At 48.5% G+C, this 19,694-nt stretch overlaps 1 protein-coding gene across 2 annotated transcripts in view; it reads left to right on the top strand.

The window, feature by feature from the left end:
• The window catches only part of LOC126536560 (neprilysin-2-like), a 128,965-nt gene extending 111,383 nt beyond the window's left edge, over positions 1 to 17,582 (top strand). For both annotated transcript variants that reach the window (XM_055072826.2, XM_055072832.2), the window contains 3 exons: positions 15,401 to 15,499; positions 15,920 to 15,996; positions 17,363 to 17,582. In XM_055072826.2, coding sequence (XP_054928801.2) covers positions 15,401 to 15,499; positions 15,920 to 15,996; positions 17,363 to 17,474 — 288 coding nt within the window. In that variant the 3' untranslated portion in view covers positions 17,475 to 17,582. The remainder of the gene's footprint in view (positions 1 to 15,400; positions 15,500 to 15,919; positions 15,997 to 17,362) is intronic.
• Positions 17,583 to 19,694: the final 2,112 nt, after the last annotated feature.

Below are 19,694 nucleotides of genomic sequence, written 5' to 3'. Positions count from 1 at the left end.
AGCCACAGGCTAACCAGAATACACTTCGTCGCCAATACTCCTACGTTTCTCCTATCAAGTCGCGGGTCTCAAACGTCATCGGACGCAACACCTATAAAGACAGCACCGCACCAAGGCGTTTCCAATGGGCACGGTGATAGCGTTGGGAGCACGTCGATGAACTTGTGTGTACTTTTTGTTGTACAGGCTTTGGTCCTGTCAACCAGCGGAACGGCATCATAGCTCTTCGCCACGCCGACTGCAGCAGCGACGAACTAGAGCAACAGGCTAACAGGTGCACACTTCATCGCCAATACTCCTACGTTTCTCCTATCACGTCGCGGGTCTCAGACATCATCGGACACACCTATAAAGACAGCACCGCAACAAGGCGTTTCTAATGGGCACAGTGATAGCGTTAGGCGATGGTCGATGAACATGCGTGTTCTTTTTGTTGCACAGGCTTTTGTCCTGTCAACCAGCGGAATGTAATCACAGCCAATCGCCACGCCGACTGCAGCAGTGACGAAATACAGCAACAGGCTAACCGGTGTACACTTCGCAATCAATACTCCTACGTTTCTCCTATCAAATCGCCATTCTCAGACGTTATCGGACACAGCAGCTATAAAGATAGCACCGCAATAAGGCGTTTCCAGTGGGCACGGTTATAGCGTTGGGCGCTGGTCGATGAACGTGCCTGTTCTTTTTGTTTTGCAGACTATGGTCCTATCGACCAGCGGAAAAGTATCACAGCCCTTACCCACGCTGAGTGCAGCAGCGAAACAGTACAGCAACATGTTAACCGGAATACACTTCGTCACCTATACTCCTACGTGTCTCCTATCAAGTCACAGGTCTCAGACTTCATCGGACACAGCACCTATAAATTCAGCACCGTAACAAGGCGTTTCCAGTGGGCACGGTGATAGCGTTGGGCGCAGGTCGAAGAACATGCGTGTTCGTCATGTTGCAGAGGATTTTGTCCTGTCAACCAGCGGAACAGTACCACAGTCATTCGCCACGCCGACTGCAGCAGCGACGAAATACAGCAAAAGGCTAACCGTAATACACTTCGTAATGAATACTCCTACGTTTCTCCTATCAAATCGCGGGTCTCAGACGTCATCAGACACAGCACCTATTAAGACAGCACCACAACAAGGCGTTTCTAATTGGCACAGTCATAGCGTTAGGCGCAGGTCGATGAACATGCGTGTTCTTTTTGTTGCTCAGGCTTTGGTCCTGTCAACCAGCGGAACGGTATCAAAGCCCTTCGCCACGACGACTGCAGCAGCGAATAAATACAGCATCAGGCTAACCAGAATACACTTCGTCACCAATACTCCTACGTTTCTCCTATCAAGTAGCGGGTCTCAGACGTCATCGGACGCACCACCTATAAAGACAGCACCACAACAAGGCGTTTCCAGTGGGCACGGTGATAGCATTTGGCGCAGGTCGATGAACATGCCTGTTCTTTTTATTGTACAGACTTTGGTCCTGTCAACCAGCGGAACGGTATCATAGCCCTTCGCCACGCCGACTGCAGCAGCGAACAATTACAGCAACATGCTAACCGGAATACACTTCGTCACCAGTACTCCTACGTTTCTCCGATCAAGTCGCGGGTCTTCCGACGTTATCGTACACAGCACCTATAAAGACAGCACCGCAACAAGGCGTTTCCGTGGGCACGGTGATAGCATTGGGCGCAGGTCGATGAAGATGCGTCTTCTTTTTGGTGTACAGGCTTTGGTCCTGTCAACCAGCGCAACGGTATCACAGCCCTTCGCCACGCTGACTGCAGCAGCGACGAAATACAGCAACAGGCGAACCTGAATACACATCGTCACCAATACTCCTACGTTTCTCCTATCAAGTCGCGGGTCTCAGACGTCATTGCACACGACACCTATAAAGACAGCACCGCAACAAGGCGTTTCCAGTGAACACGTTGATAGCGTTGGGTGAAGGTCGATTAACATGCCTGTTCTTTTTGTTGTACTAGCTTTAGTCCTGTAAACCAGCGGAACGCTATCACAGGCCTTCGCCACGCCGACTGCAGCAGCGAACAATTACAGCAACATGCTAACCGGAATACACTTCGTCACCAGTACTCCTACGTTTCTCCTATCAAGTCGCGGGTCTCCGGCGTTATCGGACACAGCACCTATAAAGACAGCACCGCAACAAGGCGTTTCCGTGGGTACGGTGATAGTATTGGGCGCAGGTCGATGAAGATGCGTTTTCTTTTTGGTGTACAGGCTTTGGTCCTGTGAACCAGCGCAACGGTATCACAGCCCTTCGCCACGCTGACTGCAGCAGCGACGAAATACAGCAACATTCTAACCGGAATACACTTCGTCACCAGTACTCCTACGTTTCTCCTATAAAGTCGCGCGTCTCAGACGTCATCGGAGGCAACACCTATAAAGACAGCACCGCAACAAGGCGTTTCCAGTGGGCGCGGTGATAGCGTTTGGCGCAGGTCGATGAACATGCGCATTCTTTTTATTGTACAGGCTTTAGTCCTGTCAACCTGCGGAACGGTATCACAGCCCTTCGCCACGCTGACTGCAGCAGCGACGAAATACAGCAACAGGCTAACCAGAATACACTTCGTCACCAATACTCCTACGTTTCTCCTATCAAGTCGCGGGTGTCCGGCGTCATCGGACACAGCACCTATAAAGACAGCACCGAAACAAGGCGTTTCCAGTAGGCACGGTGATAGCGTTGGGCGCAGGTCGATGAACGTGCCTGCTCTTGTTGTTCTACAGGCTTTGGTCCTCCTGTCAACCAGCGGAACGGTATCACAGCCCTTCGCCACGCCGACTGCAGCAGCGGCGAAATACAGCAACACGCTAACCGGAATACACTTCGTCACCAGTACTACTGCGTTTCTCCTATCAAGTCGCGGGTCTCAGACGTGATCGGACACAGCACCTATAAAGACAGTACCGCAACAAGGCGTTTCTGTGGGCACGGTGATAGCGTTGGGCGCAGGTCGATGAACATGCGTGTTCTTTTTTATGCACACGCTTTGGTCCTGTCAACCAGCGGAACGGTATCACAGCCATTCGCCACGCTGACTGCAGCAGCGACCAAATACAGCAACAGGCTAACTGGAATACACTTCGTAATCAATACGCCGACGTTTCTGCTATCAAATCGCGGCTCTCAGACGTGATCGGACACAGCACCTATAAAGACAGCACCGCAACAAGGCGTTTCTGTGGGCACGGTGATAGCGTTGGGCGCAGGTCGATGAATATGCGTGTTCTTTTTGTTGCACCGGCTTTGGTCCTGTCAACCAGCGGAACGGTATCACAGCCTTTCGCCGCGGCGACTGCAGCAGCGATGAAATGCAGCAACAGGCTAACCGGAATACACTTCGTCACCAATACTCCTACGTTTCTCCTATCAAGTCGCGGGTCTCAGACGTCATCGGCCTATAGGCTGCTGGCGTCAGTGTGGATTTCCGAATCGGTGTCTTCGCCGAAGTGCGCGAATACTGGTGGCCACTGCATGCTTCGTTTGAGTTCTTGAAATGCGTCGGCCTGCGGCATTTCCCACTTGAACTCGACATGACATTTAGTTAGATGTGTCAGTGGCTCAGCGATGCGTGAAGAGTCTTTGATAAAGCACCTGTGGTAGGCACACGTGCCAATTAATCTACGCACTGCCTACCGTATCGTGGACGCAAGCTCATTGTAAGCGAACCGGCACTTTCCCGGCTTCAAGGTGAGCCCTGATGACCTGATGGTATCAAGTACTGTCGCAAGCCGCCTACGGTGATCGTCGAAATTCCCTGTGAAGACGACGGCGTCATCTAAGTAGGCGATATAGGTCTGCCACTTAAACCCTGCTAGCAGCGTGTTTATCACACGCTGAAAGGTTACGGGCGCCGAGCAGTCCGAATGACATGACTTTGAACTCATAAAGGCCGTCTGGCGTGGTCAAGGCTGTCTTTTCGCGATTCCTTTCGTCTACTATTTGCCAGTAGCTAGCCTTGAGATCCATCGATGAGAAGTATTTAGCGTCGCAGAGCCGATCCAATTCCTCGTCTACCTTTGGGAGGGGGGTGTGCGTCCTTTGTGATCTTGTTCGGTAGACGATAATCGACGCAGAAACGTAAGGTTCCATCTTTTTTCTTCAATAACACTATAGTAGATGCCCACGGGCTTTTCGACAGCGGGATAATGTCACCGCTCCGCAATTCTTCAACTGGCTGCCTTATTGCTTCATGTTCTCGCGTCGAAACTCCGTAAGGGCTCTGGCGGAATGCTCGAGCGTGCTCTTCAATTATTATGTGATGCTTTGCAGCTGGTATTAACCAAATCCTCGATTATGTCAAACCTCCACACTTGCCTCACCTCCGCCAGATGTCACGTGGTAGTGACGGTTAAGAATACAGCAGCAGAACTGTGAATGGGGGTCGAAACTAACTCTTTCTTGCGCGAGCCTGTGCCCAGAAAAACAGGCTACACTCGAAGCGCAATTGTAGCGGCGAACACAGTCGGCGATCATCGAAAATCTGAGCTGCTGGTCAAGCGTGTCGGCTTTTACACATGAATCGTCGAAGGTTCCAGAGTAATCGCAGGTGCCCGCGCGTCTTCCAGAAAGTACTACACAATTCGCGTCAAGCATACATGCAATCGGATTACGTAAGGTTCGATGACAACAGACAGCGGATAGAACCATTGATAACATTCGACAAATTTCTGATACATGCAGGCGCGCCCCGCGCTGAGTGATAACATTTGTTAGACGGTGAAAAGCGGTCACCCGAGAAAGATAAACAAGTGCGCGTGTCAATATACAAAAAGCCACACTTTCGCGAGAAAGGCAAACCATCGTTCGCAATAGCAAATTGGCAGACTGCCATGCGAAGCAAGGACGGTACTTTTATCGCTGGTATCAACTTGTATACATTCGCTTGCTAACTAAATTAACAAGCATGGTGTCAGCGCGCACATCAAACATGAACACGTGACACTCGATGACCGCGGACACATGCTGTCGAAACGCTGGCGTGAGGAAGCGCGGCAGCAGCAGCGAGCTAAGTCACCTTCGTGTCGTCTGTCGTTTCAACACAAACTCAGGGCCGAGAACACAAAGCAAGCACAATGCTACGAGCCGTCGACGCCCCTAGACTCTGCCCCAACCCAGATCGCTCTCAAGATATGGCCGCGCGACCGCGCGCAGGCGCCACATGCTTAGTGGCAGTAGAACGCCGGCCCCCTCTCTGCCCTCGCCCCGGTGCCTCGCAACGTTGGACGCCTTGCGCACCGCGGAAGGCGGTGCGCTTCCTCCCCGCTCTCCTCCCTTTCGTGCGGGCGAGATTCGGCTGCGATCGTCGGCTCCTCTCGCAAGCTTTCACTCGTACATACAGAGTAGGGCGCGTGGCGACGGTGCTTTTGCCCTTGTATGTTATGCAGAACATCACGGCGACGGCGACGACAGAATTGTGCCTGAAGCATCCATATAACTGCTGTCGCAGTAGTATATGTTGTCGCGTGCGCAGTAGCCACCGTTGTCGTGCCACGCATGACGCAATCGTCGGTAAATTGAGCCCCGCGTGCGGCGTTCGACGGGGCGTTTCCTCCGCAGTATCATCCGAGCATCAATGGTCGCATTTGAAAGAACTCATTATGCCATTCTAGGTATAACGTATCGAACGCAAACTCGCGTTCATCTGTAGTTTTAAGGTGTAGAAATGTGCATTATGTTGAAAAAACTTTCACGCTTGCTCGACTATGCGCCGCGCCCCCTTCTCTGTTCCGTACTGGCACATGGGAGGGTGGGGACATCAGTACCACTAATTTTTGCTATTGTATTGAGATCAGTGGCCAGTACCGCAAGTAGTTCGCCCGCAGGTGAGCTTCTCGAAACAAGAGGTCCATACAGGCGGTAACGCACTGACAATACTAGGCGGGAAGCATCACGTGATGGGCGGTGCCTCCGGCTCTCCTTGTGCGCTGAGTTCGGGGATCGTTACGGAAAACGGAGAATTTTATCGATGAATATCCAATAGATTGAGGGCAGGGTAAGCCATCAGTCATTTTTGTTAGTCAACCAATGACATGCAATGAAGTCAAGGAAAGCGTAGGGGAACTTCTTATTGTACTTTAATTGACATGTAAAATTAATAAGGTAAATGAAAGTTTGCTTAAAAATAAACTACCGCATGCGAGAACCGAACCCTTTATCTCCCGCCGTTAGGCGTGCCGAACGCCGTAATGCAGATATGTGGCTTCGGTTCAGTGAATGAATAATAAAAAAATCATTGATTAAAACGAGTAAATAATTCAGCACTCAGTAAAACCAGTAATCTGTAAAGAAGCGTTAATTGTTACTCTATCCTAGTTTTGTATTCACCTAAACAAATCTGCTCGGTTCATCCAACACCTTAGAGCATTTGACACTTTGCCATAGAGTTGTGTAATAGTTTCATATCGTGCAGTACAATAGTACATTGAGCTGCGGGGGTGGCGTAGTGGCTTTCGCGTTGTGCTCCTCAGCCAGAGGTAACGGGATCAAATCTCGGCGGCCGCATGTCCATGTGAGTGAAATGTAAAATCATCCGTGTAATGGGTGCACGTCAGAGAAAGCAGGTACTTGACATTTTTCCGGAGTCCACCACTTGTCATATCGTGATTTGAGCATGTATAACTCCAGATAAAAATTTATGCGTGGAAAAAACCTCGCACTCGCTGTCGAGCAACATGATGCCGCAAGCTCTCGAGTAAAATTTTCTCGCAGTTATTACTACTTTATTACTTACTTACTTACATTATTATTATTATTATTATTATTATTGTTATTATTATTATTATTATTATTATTATTATTATTATTATTATTATTATTATTACTATTATTATTATTATTATTTAAATATAAATTTTACTCCTCTGCGGGTGCAATTATGGTCACAGGTTGCGCAAAAGGTGATGCAAAGCAATATTGTTACGCCCACAAAAGGCGTTACTTTGAAGCCGGGTAGAGTTAGATGCGATGGCCTTGATCAGCTGAGCACCTGTCGAGATTCAGCTAGTCAGCCACACGTCGTCGTCTTCGTTCATCACTCTTCGGTGCCCCCGCATACTGTTTGTTGAGGCGTGAACCCACTATGCACGTAAGAGCGTCACATTTCCCTCCGCGCAGACGAAGCCCGCCGGGCAAGTCAAACAGGCCGTCGAGAAATAAAGGGCTTTAAACGGGTGACATGCGAAAGTTCAGTCTTTGCTGACCGTCGGCCATTTGATGTGAGACGTGCTATGCGGTAGGTTAATTCGCTGATACGCTCCGTAATAACATAGGGTCCAACATAGTGGGCCAGCAGTTTTTCACATAATCCACGTTTCCTGGTTGGTTTCCAGAGCAACACTAAATCACCAGGGTCATATATCACGTGTCGGCGTCGGCGGTCGCAGCGTGCCTTCGAGCGGTCTTGTGAAACAATAGTGCGTAAAGAAGCAAGTCGTCGGGCTTCTTCAGCAAGACAGACTGTCTCTGATATACAAAGATTATCGTGGCTGGAAAACGGGAAGATAGTGTCTAGTGTATAACGAGGCGGACGAGCGTAAAGAAGAAAGAAGGGACTGTAGCCCGTAACTTCATGCTTCAGCTCTAACTGAAACGTGGTTGCATCCTCAGGTGTACGACTGTGAAATTTTTGACGTATCCCGCTTTCATATCTTCCGTTGTGATCTCATGGCTGGCCACGGTGGAGGTGCACTGCTTGCCATTTCGAAATCTTTGCCTTGTCATCACGTTACCTTTGACAGCAACCTAGAAATAGTGTGCGCCTGCGTTGACCTAGGCCATCGAAAATTAATTTATTTTCGCTGTTTGTTACCGCCCTCCCTCTTACCCGTCTTCTTACACTGCCGAACTTCATGACGCACTACACACACTTTTTGTGCTGCATCCAAAAGCACCTGTTATATTAATGGGGGACTTTAACTTCCCGAATATAAATTGGAATGCTGATCCACCTGCTTGTTATCCATATTCTTCAAAGTGTAATGAATTTCTTTATCTTTGTTCTTTATTTTCTTTAACTCAACTAGTCTCTGAACCAACAAGAATTTCAAAGGGTACTGCCAATATCTTAGACTTGATATTATGCTCTCATCCTGACCTTATTACGAATGTTTCATGTATACCTGGTGTAAGCGACCATCTAGTTCTTTCATTTAACGTTACGTCTCCTCTGTCAAAGCCGGCTGTTAAAAAAAAGTTAATATATGACTACGACAAGGCAAACTTTCACGATATAAACTTGGAATTATCAAACTTCCTCGACCTCTTTGTAAGTAACTTCGAAGATCGCACGGTAGACAATAACTGGATTATATTCAGAAACAAAGTACATGAACTAACTGATAAGTTTATTCCGTCGCGTATTATATCGTCGAACTCTAAGGCGCCTTGGTTTAATTCTCACCTGAAGAGGCTTTGCAATCGTAAAAAGCGCTTGTACCGCATCTCAAAAAAATGTCGCGTGGTATCTAAGTGGGACGCTTACAAGGACGCCAACGAATCTTACATAGCAGCTAAAAAACTCGCTAAAAGTATGTTTCAAGAACACACTTTGCCTACAATACTTACAGAAGACCCGAAAAAGTTTTGGCGCATCATAAACCCTTCCAAAGATGATACAATAACCTTAGCTGATTCTAGTGGATCAAAAATACCCGACGCTGAATGTCCCCGAACCCTAAACTCCGTATTCTGCAGTAATTTCGTTCTATGTCCTGATCCTGTGTTTCCCACCCTAAATAGCTGCAGTTACCCGGCCATGGATTTTATTAGGATCGAGCCACTTGATGTAGAAAATGCAATTAAAAATCTAGAGATGTCGTCAAGCCCTGGTCCGGACCTGGTTACCGCAAAGTTTTTGAAAAACACTTCTGTTTACTCATCTTTATTACTTTCAAAAATATTCCAGCAATCTTTGGACACCAATCAGCTCCCTGCAGACTGGAAAATTGGGAAGGTGGTTCCACTTCACAAGTCCGGCAACAAATGCTCACCTCATAACTACCGCCCCATTTCCCTCACTAGCATTCCTTGTAAAGTACTCGAACATATCTTGCTTTCTCATTTAGTTAAGCACTTGGATGATAACTCAATCTTCACACGTGCACAGCACGGTTTCCGCAAACATTTGTCCTGTGAAACACAACTGCTTTCGTTCACTCACGATCTTCATCTTATTCTTGACAAAGGTTCATGCGCAGACTGTGTTTTCTTCGACTTTGAAAAGGCTTTCGACAAGGTATGTCACAAACTACTCATTTTTAAGCTTAGTAAACTAAATCTTGACCCTAATCTGTTTGCATGGCTAGAGCACTTTCTTAATCGATCCCAGTTCGTTGCATTTAATAACCACTTCTCTACATCTAGCCCTGCTGGATCTGGCGTTCCTCAAGGTTCAGTGTTAGGCCCTCTCCTTTTTTTATTTATATTAGCGACTTACCCAATGAAATTTCTTCTAACATTGATCTCTTTGCCGACGATTGCGTTATTCTTCGTGAAACTTCTGACGCCGATGATGCTAACATTCTGCAAAACGACATTAACGCTGTCTGTAACTGGTGCGACTTGTGGTTGATGAAACTAAACCCATCTAAGTGCAAAACCATGCGGGTAACCCGCCGTGAACTTCCTCTTCCGACCTATTACCTTAGTAATACTGCCATGGAAGCAGTTACATCCTACAAATACCTAGGTGTCCATTTAACCTCTACTCTTTCCTGGTCTTTACACATCGACAGCGTAATCAATAAAAGTAATCGCATGTTAGGTTATATCCGCCGAAACTTCTCTTCCGCTCCGCCATCATTAAAGTTAATTTTATACAAGACGCTAATTAGGAGTAAAATGGAATACGCTTCGTCAGTTTGGGACCCATATGCTGAGAGACTAATCCAGTCTCTCGAACGTGTTCAAAATAATGCCTCGCGTTTCATCCTAAGCAATTATAACCGCACGGCTAGCGTAACTTCTATGAAAAACATCTTCCAACTTCCATCACTTTCTGCTCGTCGCAAATGCTCTCGCCTGGCTTTGTTTCATAAAATATACTTCCATAATTCATATCTGCGCGATAATCTTATTTCATTCCCAACCTACATTTCTCCTCGCATTGATCATCATCACAAAGTTGGAGTTTTGTAGTGTCACACTAGAGCTTGTCACGAGTCTTTTCTTCCTAGGACGTGTCAAGAATGGAACCACCTTCCCGCTGAGTTGATTGCAATTGAAGACCAAGCACAATTTCGTACGGCCATAATCAACACCATCGCTTCGGGCTTCACATGTGTATGACTACATCACTTGCTGCCTTCTTTGCTTTCTTTGTTATGTAACCTTTTTTTTTTTACCCCACTCCCCTCTGTAATGCCTTGTGGTCTTGAGGGTATAATAAATGAAATGAAATGAAATGAATGAAATGAGGTGTTAAATGCGTACGTAATAAAAGGTAGCACGCTATCCCAGTTCTTATGATCTGACGTGACATACATGGACAGCATGTTAGCAAGAGTTCTGTTCGTGCGTTCCGTAAGGCCATTTGTTTGGGGATGATACGGGGTGGAATGTCGAAACCTTGAAGCACATAGACGAAGCATCTCTTCGACCACGTCTGCAGTGAACTGCCGCCCACGATCGCTGATGATGACTCTGGGAGGTCCATGTCGGAGAATGACAAAACGCAGCAGAAAAATACACACTTCGGTTGCAGTAGCCGATGGTATTGCAGCTGTCTCACAGTAGCGTGTCAAGTGATCGGCCCACACAATAATCCAGCGATTCCCATCGGATGAACGCGGGAAAGGACCGAGGAGGTCGATGCCAACTTGCTCAAAGGGAGTGCTGGGGGGTGGCACTGGATGGAGTTGACCAGGAGGAGCACTCATCGGACGCTTGTAACGTTGACACTCGCTGCAGCTGGACACATACTGGGCGGTCGTCTGGCGCACTTTAGGCCAGTAGAACCTGTCTTGAAGGCGGTAGAGAGTTCGCGCAGAACCCAAATGACCAGACGTTGGATCGTCATGCATAGCGCGCAAGACGGAGACACGGAGACTCTCCGGGACCACCAGAAGATATCGTGGACCTGTAGTAGAACAGTTCTTTTTGTAAAGAACCCCATCACGAACGCAGAAACGAGTGGATGCTGCTGATTGCCTTGCAGTAGTGAGCAGTGGTTCTAAAGTTCTGTCTTTTTGTTGCTCGATTTTGAAGGTATTTATGTCAGGAAATCCCGGCTCCAGTGATGCGATATAGCAGTCGAAGTTGTCCGCGTCGCAGTCCGTCGTTGGAAGTGGCATGCGCGAGAGGCAGTCAGCGTCGGCGTGTCGGCGTGTCGGCGGCCGCTTTTATAAGAAACGGTAAAGTTATATTCCTGTAAACGGAGTGTCCAACGCGCAAGCCGGCCCGACGGATCACGGAGATTAACCAGCCAGCAAAGAGAATGATGGTCTGTCACCACAGTGAAGGGGCGCCCGTACAGGTACGACCGGAAGCGCTGTACTGCGAAAATAACTGCAAGACATTCTTGATCTGTAACAGTGTAGTTACGCTCGGATTTACTTAAAGAACGACTCGCATAAGACAGGACGTGTTCTTTGGTGTCGACGCGTTGAATAAGGACAGCGCCGATGCCAATACCGCTAGCGTCCGTATGAACTTCTGTGGGAGCCGCATGGTCGAAGTGTTGGAGAATGGGATCAGACGTCAGACGAGACTTCAGCTCACGAAAACTAGCTTCACATTCAGGGGTCCATTCAAAGGGAACGCCCTTCTGCCGGAGGCATGTCAGCGGATACGCGATGTTGGCAAATCTACGAATAAACCGGCGGAAGTACGAGCAAAGCCCTAGGAAACTGCGTAGCTCTATTACATGGCGAGGTTGCTTGAAGGCTTCCACCGTAGCAGTCTTCGCTGGATCAGGTCGTATACCGTCCTTATCCACCAGGTGTCCCAGAACGAGTGTTTGGCGCTCTCCAAAATGGCACTTCTTCGAGTTGAGCACCAAACCCGCTTTGTCCAAGCAGTCTAGCACAAGATCGAGACGTGCGTTGTGCTCACTGAACGTGCGCCCGAAAATCACTACATCATCTAGATAGCACATGCATACTTCCCACTTCAAACCACGCAGGATGTTGTCCATGAAGCGCTCGAAAGTTGCAGGCGCATTACAGAGCCCGAACGGCATCACATTAACTTCAAAAAGTCCATCTGGTGTTACAAATGCCGTTTTCTCCTTGTCTCGCTTGTGCATAGGAATCTGCCAGTACCCCGACCTCAAGTCAACAGACGAAAAGTAAGACGCTGATGAGAGGCAGTCGATAGTATCATCAATACGTGGAAGAGGATATACGTCCTTTTTAGTGATGGTGTTGAGGCGGCGGTAGTCAACACAAAATCGCCATGTACCATCTTTCTTTCTAACCAGAATCACTGGCGCTGCCCACGGACTACAGGATTCTTGGACTACATTCTTATTTAGCATTTCGTGGACTTGGTCATTGATCACCTTGCGTTCCGATGGTGAGACTCTGTATGGTTTCTGTCGCAACGGTTGGGCAGATCCCGTATCTATGCGATGGTGTATACGAGAAGGAGGAAACAATGGTGGCCCCTCTTGCTGGAAAAAGTCAAACAGTCGGGCATGTTTTAGCAGAATATTCGCCACTTCGTGACGCTGCTTAGTGCTGAGTGACTTGATTACCATAGTCAGAAATGAGGAGTGCGCCGCAGGGCAGATATTAACGAAATGGCGCTCATCCGTAGAATCAAGGGCCTCTGTAAGAATGGCGAGAGATAGCACTTGATCTTCATGGTAGGCGGCAAGTTTCAGACCCTGTGGTAGTATTGCAGGTTCACTCGAACAGTTTACGGTGCATAAGCTGGTGCGTCCCTGAATAACTGACAGCGTGCAATACGGTATCAGTACATTCTTCTTGATGCAACTCAGATGAACGAGCTCCACGGTAGCGTCAAACGTTCTGTCGGTGGTGGGGAAACAGGCGACTGAAACACACGTTGCGGATAACGGAGGCACAACTGTATCCCGGGATACACAAAGCACACTTTCACGATACGGTGGGCCGTCCATAAATGCAGCAGAAAAGCTCGTACCTACACTGATTTCACCCGTTTTGCAGTCGACGGTGGCACCACACAGTTTCAAAAAATCAAGGCCCAGGATTACGTCATGCGTAGAATGAGGTAGAACAGCGAACGCCGCGTTAAATATTTGACCACCCAAGGTAACATCTACATTACACACGCCCACAGGATACAACAACTCCCCACTCACTCCGCGAAACGTATCGGCACGGTCCCAGCGAAACATCACCTTTCGTCCTAGGAGGCTTTTGAACGCAAGACTCATCACTGAAACGGTTGCTCCCGTGTCCACTAAGACCATGGATGAAACCTCGTCAATTAATACAAACACCTTATTCTTAAACATACAAATGTTTGGAAGTATCTCTGTCGACATCGAAGATTGTCCAGCGACCTCACCTCCAACGGCCACGCTGGCTAGTTTTCCGGAGGTGGCGACGGGTATCGACGCCGCGGAGAGGGCGATCAGCTTACACGAGGAGCGGGTGGTGGTGTCAAGCTGCGGTCGGATGCTGGAGAACGGTTCCGCAGCGGCTCCGGGTGCTGGTGAGGCAAGCTTCCTAAGTATGTGTGCGAGGGCGAATATGTTTCGCCCAGAGGAGCGCGGTGTCGCCTAGACATCGTCGATCGGTCGAACCTCGGTGGTTGGCGGCGATTGCAGTACCTGGCAATGTGACCCAAGTCGCCACAGCTATAACACACAGGTAAACGACGATCGATGAACTGCCCTTCGAAGCGCTCAGCCGTGGGGGGTCGTGTAGCAGAGCGAAGCGGCTGAGCCTGCTGCACAGGAGGAACGGTGGGTCTGCGTGCAAACCTGCTGGGGCGAGGGTGTTCTACAGGTCGGTGTTCGGGCATAAATGTGTCTTCACGTGGCCATGGAGCTCCTCTGTGGTTGACGTCTGTGACACATACCGCCGGTTGCCAGGAAGCGCACGGTGTGGCAGGCGCCATGTGTTGCGGGTAATAAGCATCAGGTTGTCGTATGACGTCGCGCGCAAGTTCCTGGTGCAGCAGCAGTTCTTCACGCACGATCTGCCGTATAGTAGACGAAAGATCGGCGGACGGGCTCTCATCGACGCTGGCAACGGTTGTCACATTTGCCAGGCGTCCAAATTTTGGCACAATGCGACGTGTTTTCAACGTCTCAAACGTACGGCAATGACGCACGACATCTGAGACGGAATCGACGTGTTCCCGGCTTATGAGGAAATCGTATACATCTTCTGCAATTCCTTTGAGTAGATGTCCGACTCGGTCTTCCTCAGACATCTGCGAATTTACGATCTTGCACAGCTTGAGGATTTCCTCTATGTATATAGTGCATGTTTCTCCAGGAGCTTGAGCTCTTTGAGCAAGTGTTCTCTCGGTGCGTTTCTGTTTGGCGTGGGTGTCGCCAAAACACTTCTTAATTTCCTCGACAAAGCACTCCCACGTTGTTAGGGAGTCTTCGTGGTTTTCATACCACATCAGCGCTGTCTCACTCAGAAAGAGTGCGACATATTCAAGCTAAGTGACAGAATCCACTCGGTTGTAGCGGCTCACCCTTGCGTAGTGCGTCAGCCACTCGTCGACGTCTTCGCCCACTCTTCCCGCGAACGAGCGTGGTTCCATGTAGTGCTGCAAAGGTCCAACTGGCGCTGACCTTTGAGAAGGTGAAACTAGAGCTGGCATTTGTCCACCTCCGTCCTGAGCCATAGGGAAGGTCGTTGGCAAGAGACCGGCAAAACGACGGCTCCGGCGAAGTTCTAGATGTTGCGACTCCGTGGTACGTTCTGTCGTACCCCGCACCTCCACCACTCTGTTACGCCCACAAAAGGCGTTACCTTGAAGCCGGGTAGAGTTAGATGCGATGGCCTTGATCAGCTGAGCGCCTGTCGAGATTCAGCTAGCCAGCCACACGTCGTCGTCTTCGTTCAACACTCTTCGGTGCCCCCGCATACTGTTTGTTGAGGCGTGAACCCACTATGCACGTAAGAGCGTCACAATATGTATATAAGACATTACTGAAACTTAGTTGTACCACATAGTTACAGAGCAAAACCGCAAAGCTACAAGAAAATAGCTGATAGGAAAAAGAAAAAAAAAGTTCGTGAATTCCGGATACTCATTCAGGGCGCAATCCTAGGAATTTAGCTTTGATGTCTGCCCTATAGTTGATCATTCTCGTCAAACGATCACATGTATTGTTTTGCTCTAGTAAGCTTGCGCAAAAGTCTGTAGTTTCTGTTCTACAGGCGCTATGGTCTTTCCTTATCTGTGGACGCAGGCGTACCGCGAGGCTCATGCCAGCTCTCTCAAGGAGCACACCATCCACCACATAGACGGGACGGCTTTCAACCAGGTCTTCTTCCTCTCCTTCGCACTGGTATGGATTATTCATTGAGCGTCACTTGTTTCTGCATGAGCCGGACCTCCTTCCCCAAATCAAGATCGCACCACTTCTAGAGCTGTGAATGTCTACAATGCGTGACGTAGCCAGTCCAGGGCCTTGGACCAAACTACATCTGACACGCTGAGTGGGTTCTGTGTCAAAAAGTGGCGCCAGATCTTGACACGTTAGTGCATGCACGCAAACTACGAGTTTTTAGAGTTGACAGCTCGCAGCAGACGCGATTACTCCCGCCTTCACGTACTTTACCGCTTCCTATGCCAGACGTAGCAAGCTTAGATGTATAGCTGTTTGATTCTCAGCATCACTTTTTTTCTTATGGTAGTTTGTTAAAGGTGTTTCAGATGTTAGTGCGTTCCGCGAGCGACTCCTTTTGTGATTCCTTGCTTTGCACAGGGCCTTTGCGAGAACTTGGACAAGACGGCGATCCGGGACATGGTCCTGGAAGGAAGGATCAGCCCCGCTAGATTTCGGTCAGTGTGTCCCACTGCTGTTTATGGTCAAGCGTTTCCATTTGCTTTTTTTTTAATATCGCGTGCGTGTTCTATATCCAGAGGCACGTGTCCGCCTGTATACATCTGCACGCGCTAGGAAATTGTGCAAATAGTCGTTTACTTGCGTACTTTGCAAAACAAATAGCTGTTTAAGCCACTAATAATCACATAGGCGTTCGGTACATTTACATTTTACCAACTCCCGACGATTTTCGGCACCTGCATTAGAGTGCTGTGAGTACACTGCATGTCATGAAGCCGCGCTCCAGATGGTGCCCATTTTGAATTCGCCATATTAAATTGTGGTATGATCCACAATTTGTGTCGCGTTCCAGGAGTCCAGACCTCATAGTATGGTTACTGGAAAGGCACTCCACTAAAAACCAGAAAAAGAAAGTTGGATGCAAGATACTTGTCTCTGTGCTCCCTTTAAATGCATTTGATCATTTCTAAGTCAAACACGACGTTTCTCACTGTGCTAGACTCTCCCTCCGTGGAGCAGCATTTGCAGACTTGGAGCGGCAATACAGGTTGTCAAAACCTTCTTTAGGCGGCTGCTGAAATGTGGTCCAGCTGACTTTGCACCTTTTCCAGTTCTCTTAACTGAAGAGCTACAATAAACGCACCCGGTAGGTGTTGGCATTGCTGCATCTATATTATGGGAAAGAAATGATTAGGTGGCATCGAGCAAGCTCTTTCCTCATAAACAACAAAGTCTGTGAACTGCGTTCCACAGCAATCACTCGCCGCTTTACACACAAAGGAGCCACCGTTCTCTGGCTTCTTCACTTTCGCCTGTATGTTCGTCGTGCTGTGCTGCCTCTTGATTGCACAGCAGGCGTTAGTAAGCTACAGGCCATATCTGATGCGGTTGAGCTGTGAGGTTTTGCAAGCAGTGACACAAGATATGCCGCACGAGGCTGGCAACACGTGTGGTGGTAAATTTTGATATGCTCCAGATCTGACCCAGGGTGTTCTCCTGAGCACGGTGCATTAGGTTCATACCCCTGCGTCGCCAGCATTTTGACGGGAGCGTAATGAAAAACACTCGTCCGCACGGTTCGCCTTTCGGTGCACACTGCAAAACAAACAAGTTGTGTGAAAACTAATGCAGCCACTACGGCGCCTTTCATAGTCGTCGCATTTATAAACACCGGGATTCAATCCACCTACCAGGTTTCAACGCGTCAAGCATGAGCTGGCACCGGCCTTGAGGGAACTAACTTGGATAAGTTAGTTCCCTCAAGGCCGGTGCCAGCCCATGCATGACCTTTTAGTGGATACAATTTTGATCGAGGTGATCGAGTTGCACGGCGTCAACGGCACCGTTTCCTTGACCGCGCAGGGTGAACGTCGCGTTGATGAACTTCAACAAGTTCGGCAAGATCTTTGGCTGCGCCCCAGGCACGCCCATGAACCCGCTCCGCAAGTGCACCGTCTGGATGAAGCATGAGTGAACTGTGGCGCTTGTTGTGCAAGCATAAAAAAATAAGGAAAGAATGGTGCCACCTGTCTTTCTGACTTTGCGTGTCCTTATAAAAATGCCTATTAAAGTTATTTCTAATTTCTAACAGTGCCTACCCAGATCCGCATCTACAGTGACCCATGTCGGCCTGAAAGAGTTTCGCCGAAGTGTGGCGCGTATGTACACATTGCCATTTACTCATTGTTCCAGGTTAGTGCTATGTTTTGTTTTGAAAAGAATTAATGAAACCACGTTTATTCCACATTAAAATGCGTCGAAGACGCTGCGGTGGAAATAGGAGGGGTGTTACTGGAAAAGGGGAAGGGTAAGGCTGCCTCCCGCATGCATTTCTCCCGCATGCATGCGAATTTGCAAGTGGCCCGAAGTCAGGCAGAGAAGCCCATCGCCATCATTTTTTTCCAGAGCACCGACATCAATTTCACCAAGGACATGCGCGCTCGCTTCGAGCACAAGCATGCTTGCCGCTCGTGACCTGCTGATTCGGATAAATATGAGCACATTATCTGACTTTTTTTCGAGATGTGCTGTTATCGAGCGCAAATCATCCGTCTCGATGACCACACTACTCGGGCACTTGGTGCGTGCCGCGAAACGTGCGTGCCGCGAAACGTGCGTGAAGACAGCGTAGTAAGACGTGTGCGTGAAGAAAGCTGTATATAGAGACACATGAAGCACTCAAAAGAAATACCTTAAGTCCTGATAAAGAAACTATCCAAGATGGGAAAGCGATGGCGGGCAAAGACATTGTATACAAGACATAACAACAGCTATAAAGGCCAGGCGTGAGCCAAGTCATGTCAACCGTCAAACGAAAAGGGGGTAGACTAGGAGACCGGTGCCCGAGCGTGAGAAAACTATTTGGCACGGAAAGAAACAGCAGCCAAATTGATTCAGCAATGTGTGCATAGAGTGAATTTACGGTTCATGCCGGACCTAAGGCTGTAAGGCCACAAGGTCGGAGAGGTGATGGAAATATATAAAGGCAGTTGATTCAGGAGACAATATATGCAACGTGCATCGCCCGAGGGAAGTGATGTGGAAGGGAGAGTATGCCTTCCACTGCTGAATGATTGAATGTGGAATACACACGGAGGTTATTACCTGCACAAGTTGTCACACAACCTTAAAAAGGTTGCCAACCGTCATGGTATTCCACTTGTTTTTTCTGCACCCAGCAAGCTTTTAAAGCTGTAATCTCGAGTTTGCTGTGAGAGCAGGCAGGGCTGCCGCACGAGGCATGAGAAGCTCTTTGCTAAGTGCTCCAGAGAGGTTGTACATGCAATTCCCTTGCACCCTTGTGGGCAGCTCTACATTGGACCACCCAAGTGTTGCGTGAATGACCGCTTAAGGGAACATGCATAAAAAACTAAAGAAAAAGGAGGATAAGGGCGCACATATGGTGGCTCATGTTACCGCGTGTGGTTGTGACGATCGATTTTCGGAGACTACTATTCTGGGCAGGAGTGGCAACGCGTCTTCTAGGCTTGCACTTGAGGCCTTCTTTATCACGAACAATAGAGATAGGTGTAAAATTGAGCCTACTGTCTCGTTACTAGATGCCGAATTTGACTTCTTGCGCAACCGCCTTCGATGTGCATGTGCCTGTTCTATTTTGCACGGCATGTATATCCGCATGTACGATTCTATCCTTCCATTAAACAGTTGAGTAGCGCTTGTATTTTTCCACCTTGTCTCCATGGTGTTTATCACGCTAAGTTACTACTTCAGTTATGAAAAACCAATCAGCCTAACAATCTACTACAATTTTAATCGAGGTGATCGAGTTGCACGGCGTCAACAGCACCGTTTCCTTGACCGCGCAGGGTGAACGTGGCATTGATGAACTTCAACAAGTTCGGCAAAATCTTTGGCTGCGCCATATTTTCGTAAAGTTACTGGGTAAATAAATAACGCGGTGATTTGCGGGAAAACGAAGCGATAGTCTTCGAGGAACTTTTGATAAATATTGAAGGACCACGGCCGAAAATGAAGTGCCACGACATGCGTGCGAATAATTAGGTTGTTCTGCAAGTCCACATAATAGTTTGCTGTATAGCAGCCAGTACGGAACACGTACTCGACAGCTGTCAGCCGTTCCACTTTTCTTACTGAACCACGCGTGAACCGGCAGCACATGGCGCCGAAACTAAAACAATAACAAGAGAGCTTGGCGCTGAAATGAAGTATAAAC

This window comes from Dermacentor andersoni, chromosome 3, assembly GCF_023375885.2.
Source record: "Dermacentor andersoni chromosome 3, qqDerAnde1_hic_scaffold, whole genome shotgun sequence".
NCBI lineage: Eukaryota > Metazoa > Arthropoda > Arachnida > Ixodida > Ixodidae > Dermacentor > Dermacentor andersoni.
This window is presented reverse-complemented; position numbering and strand designations above follow the sequence as displayed.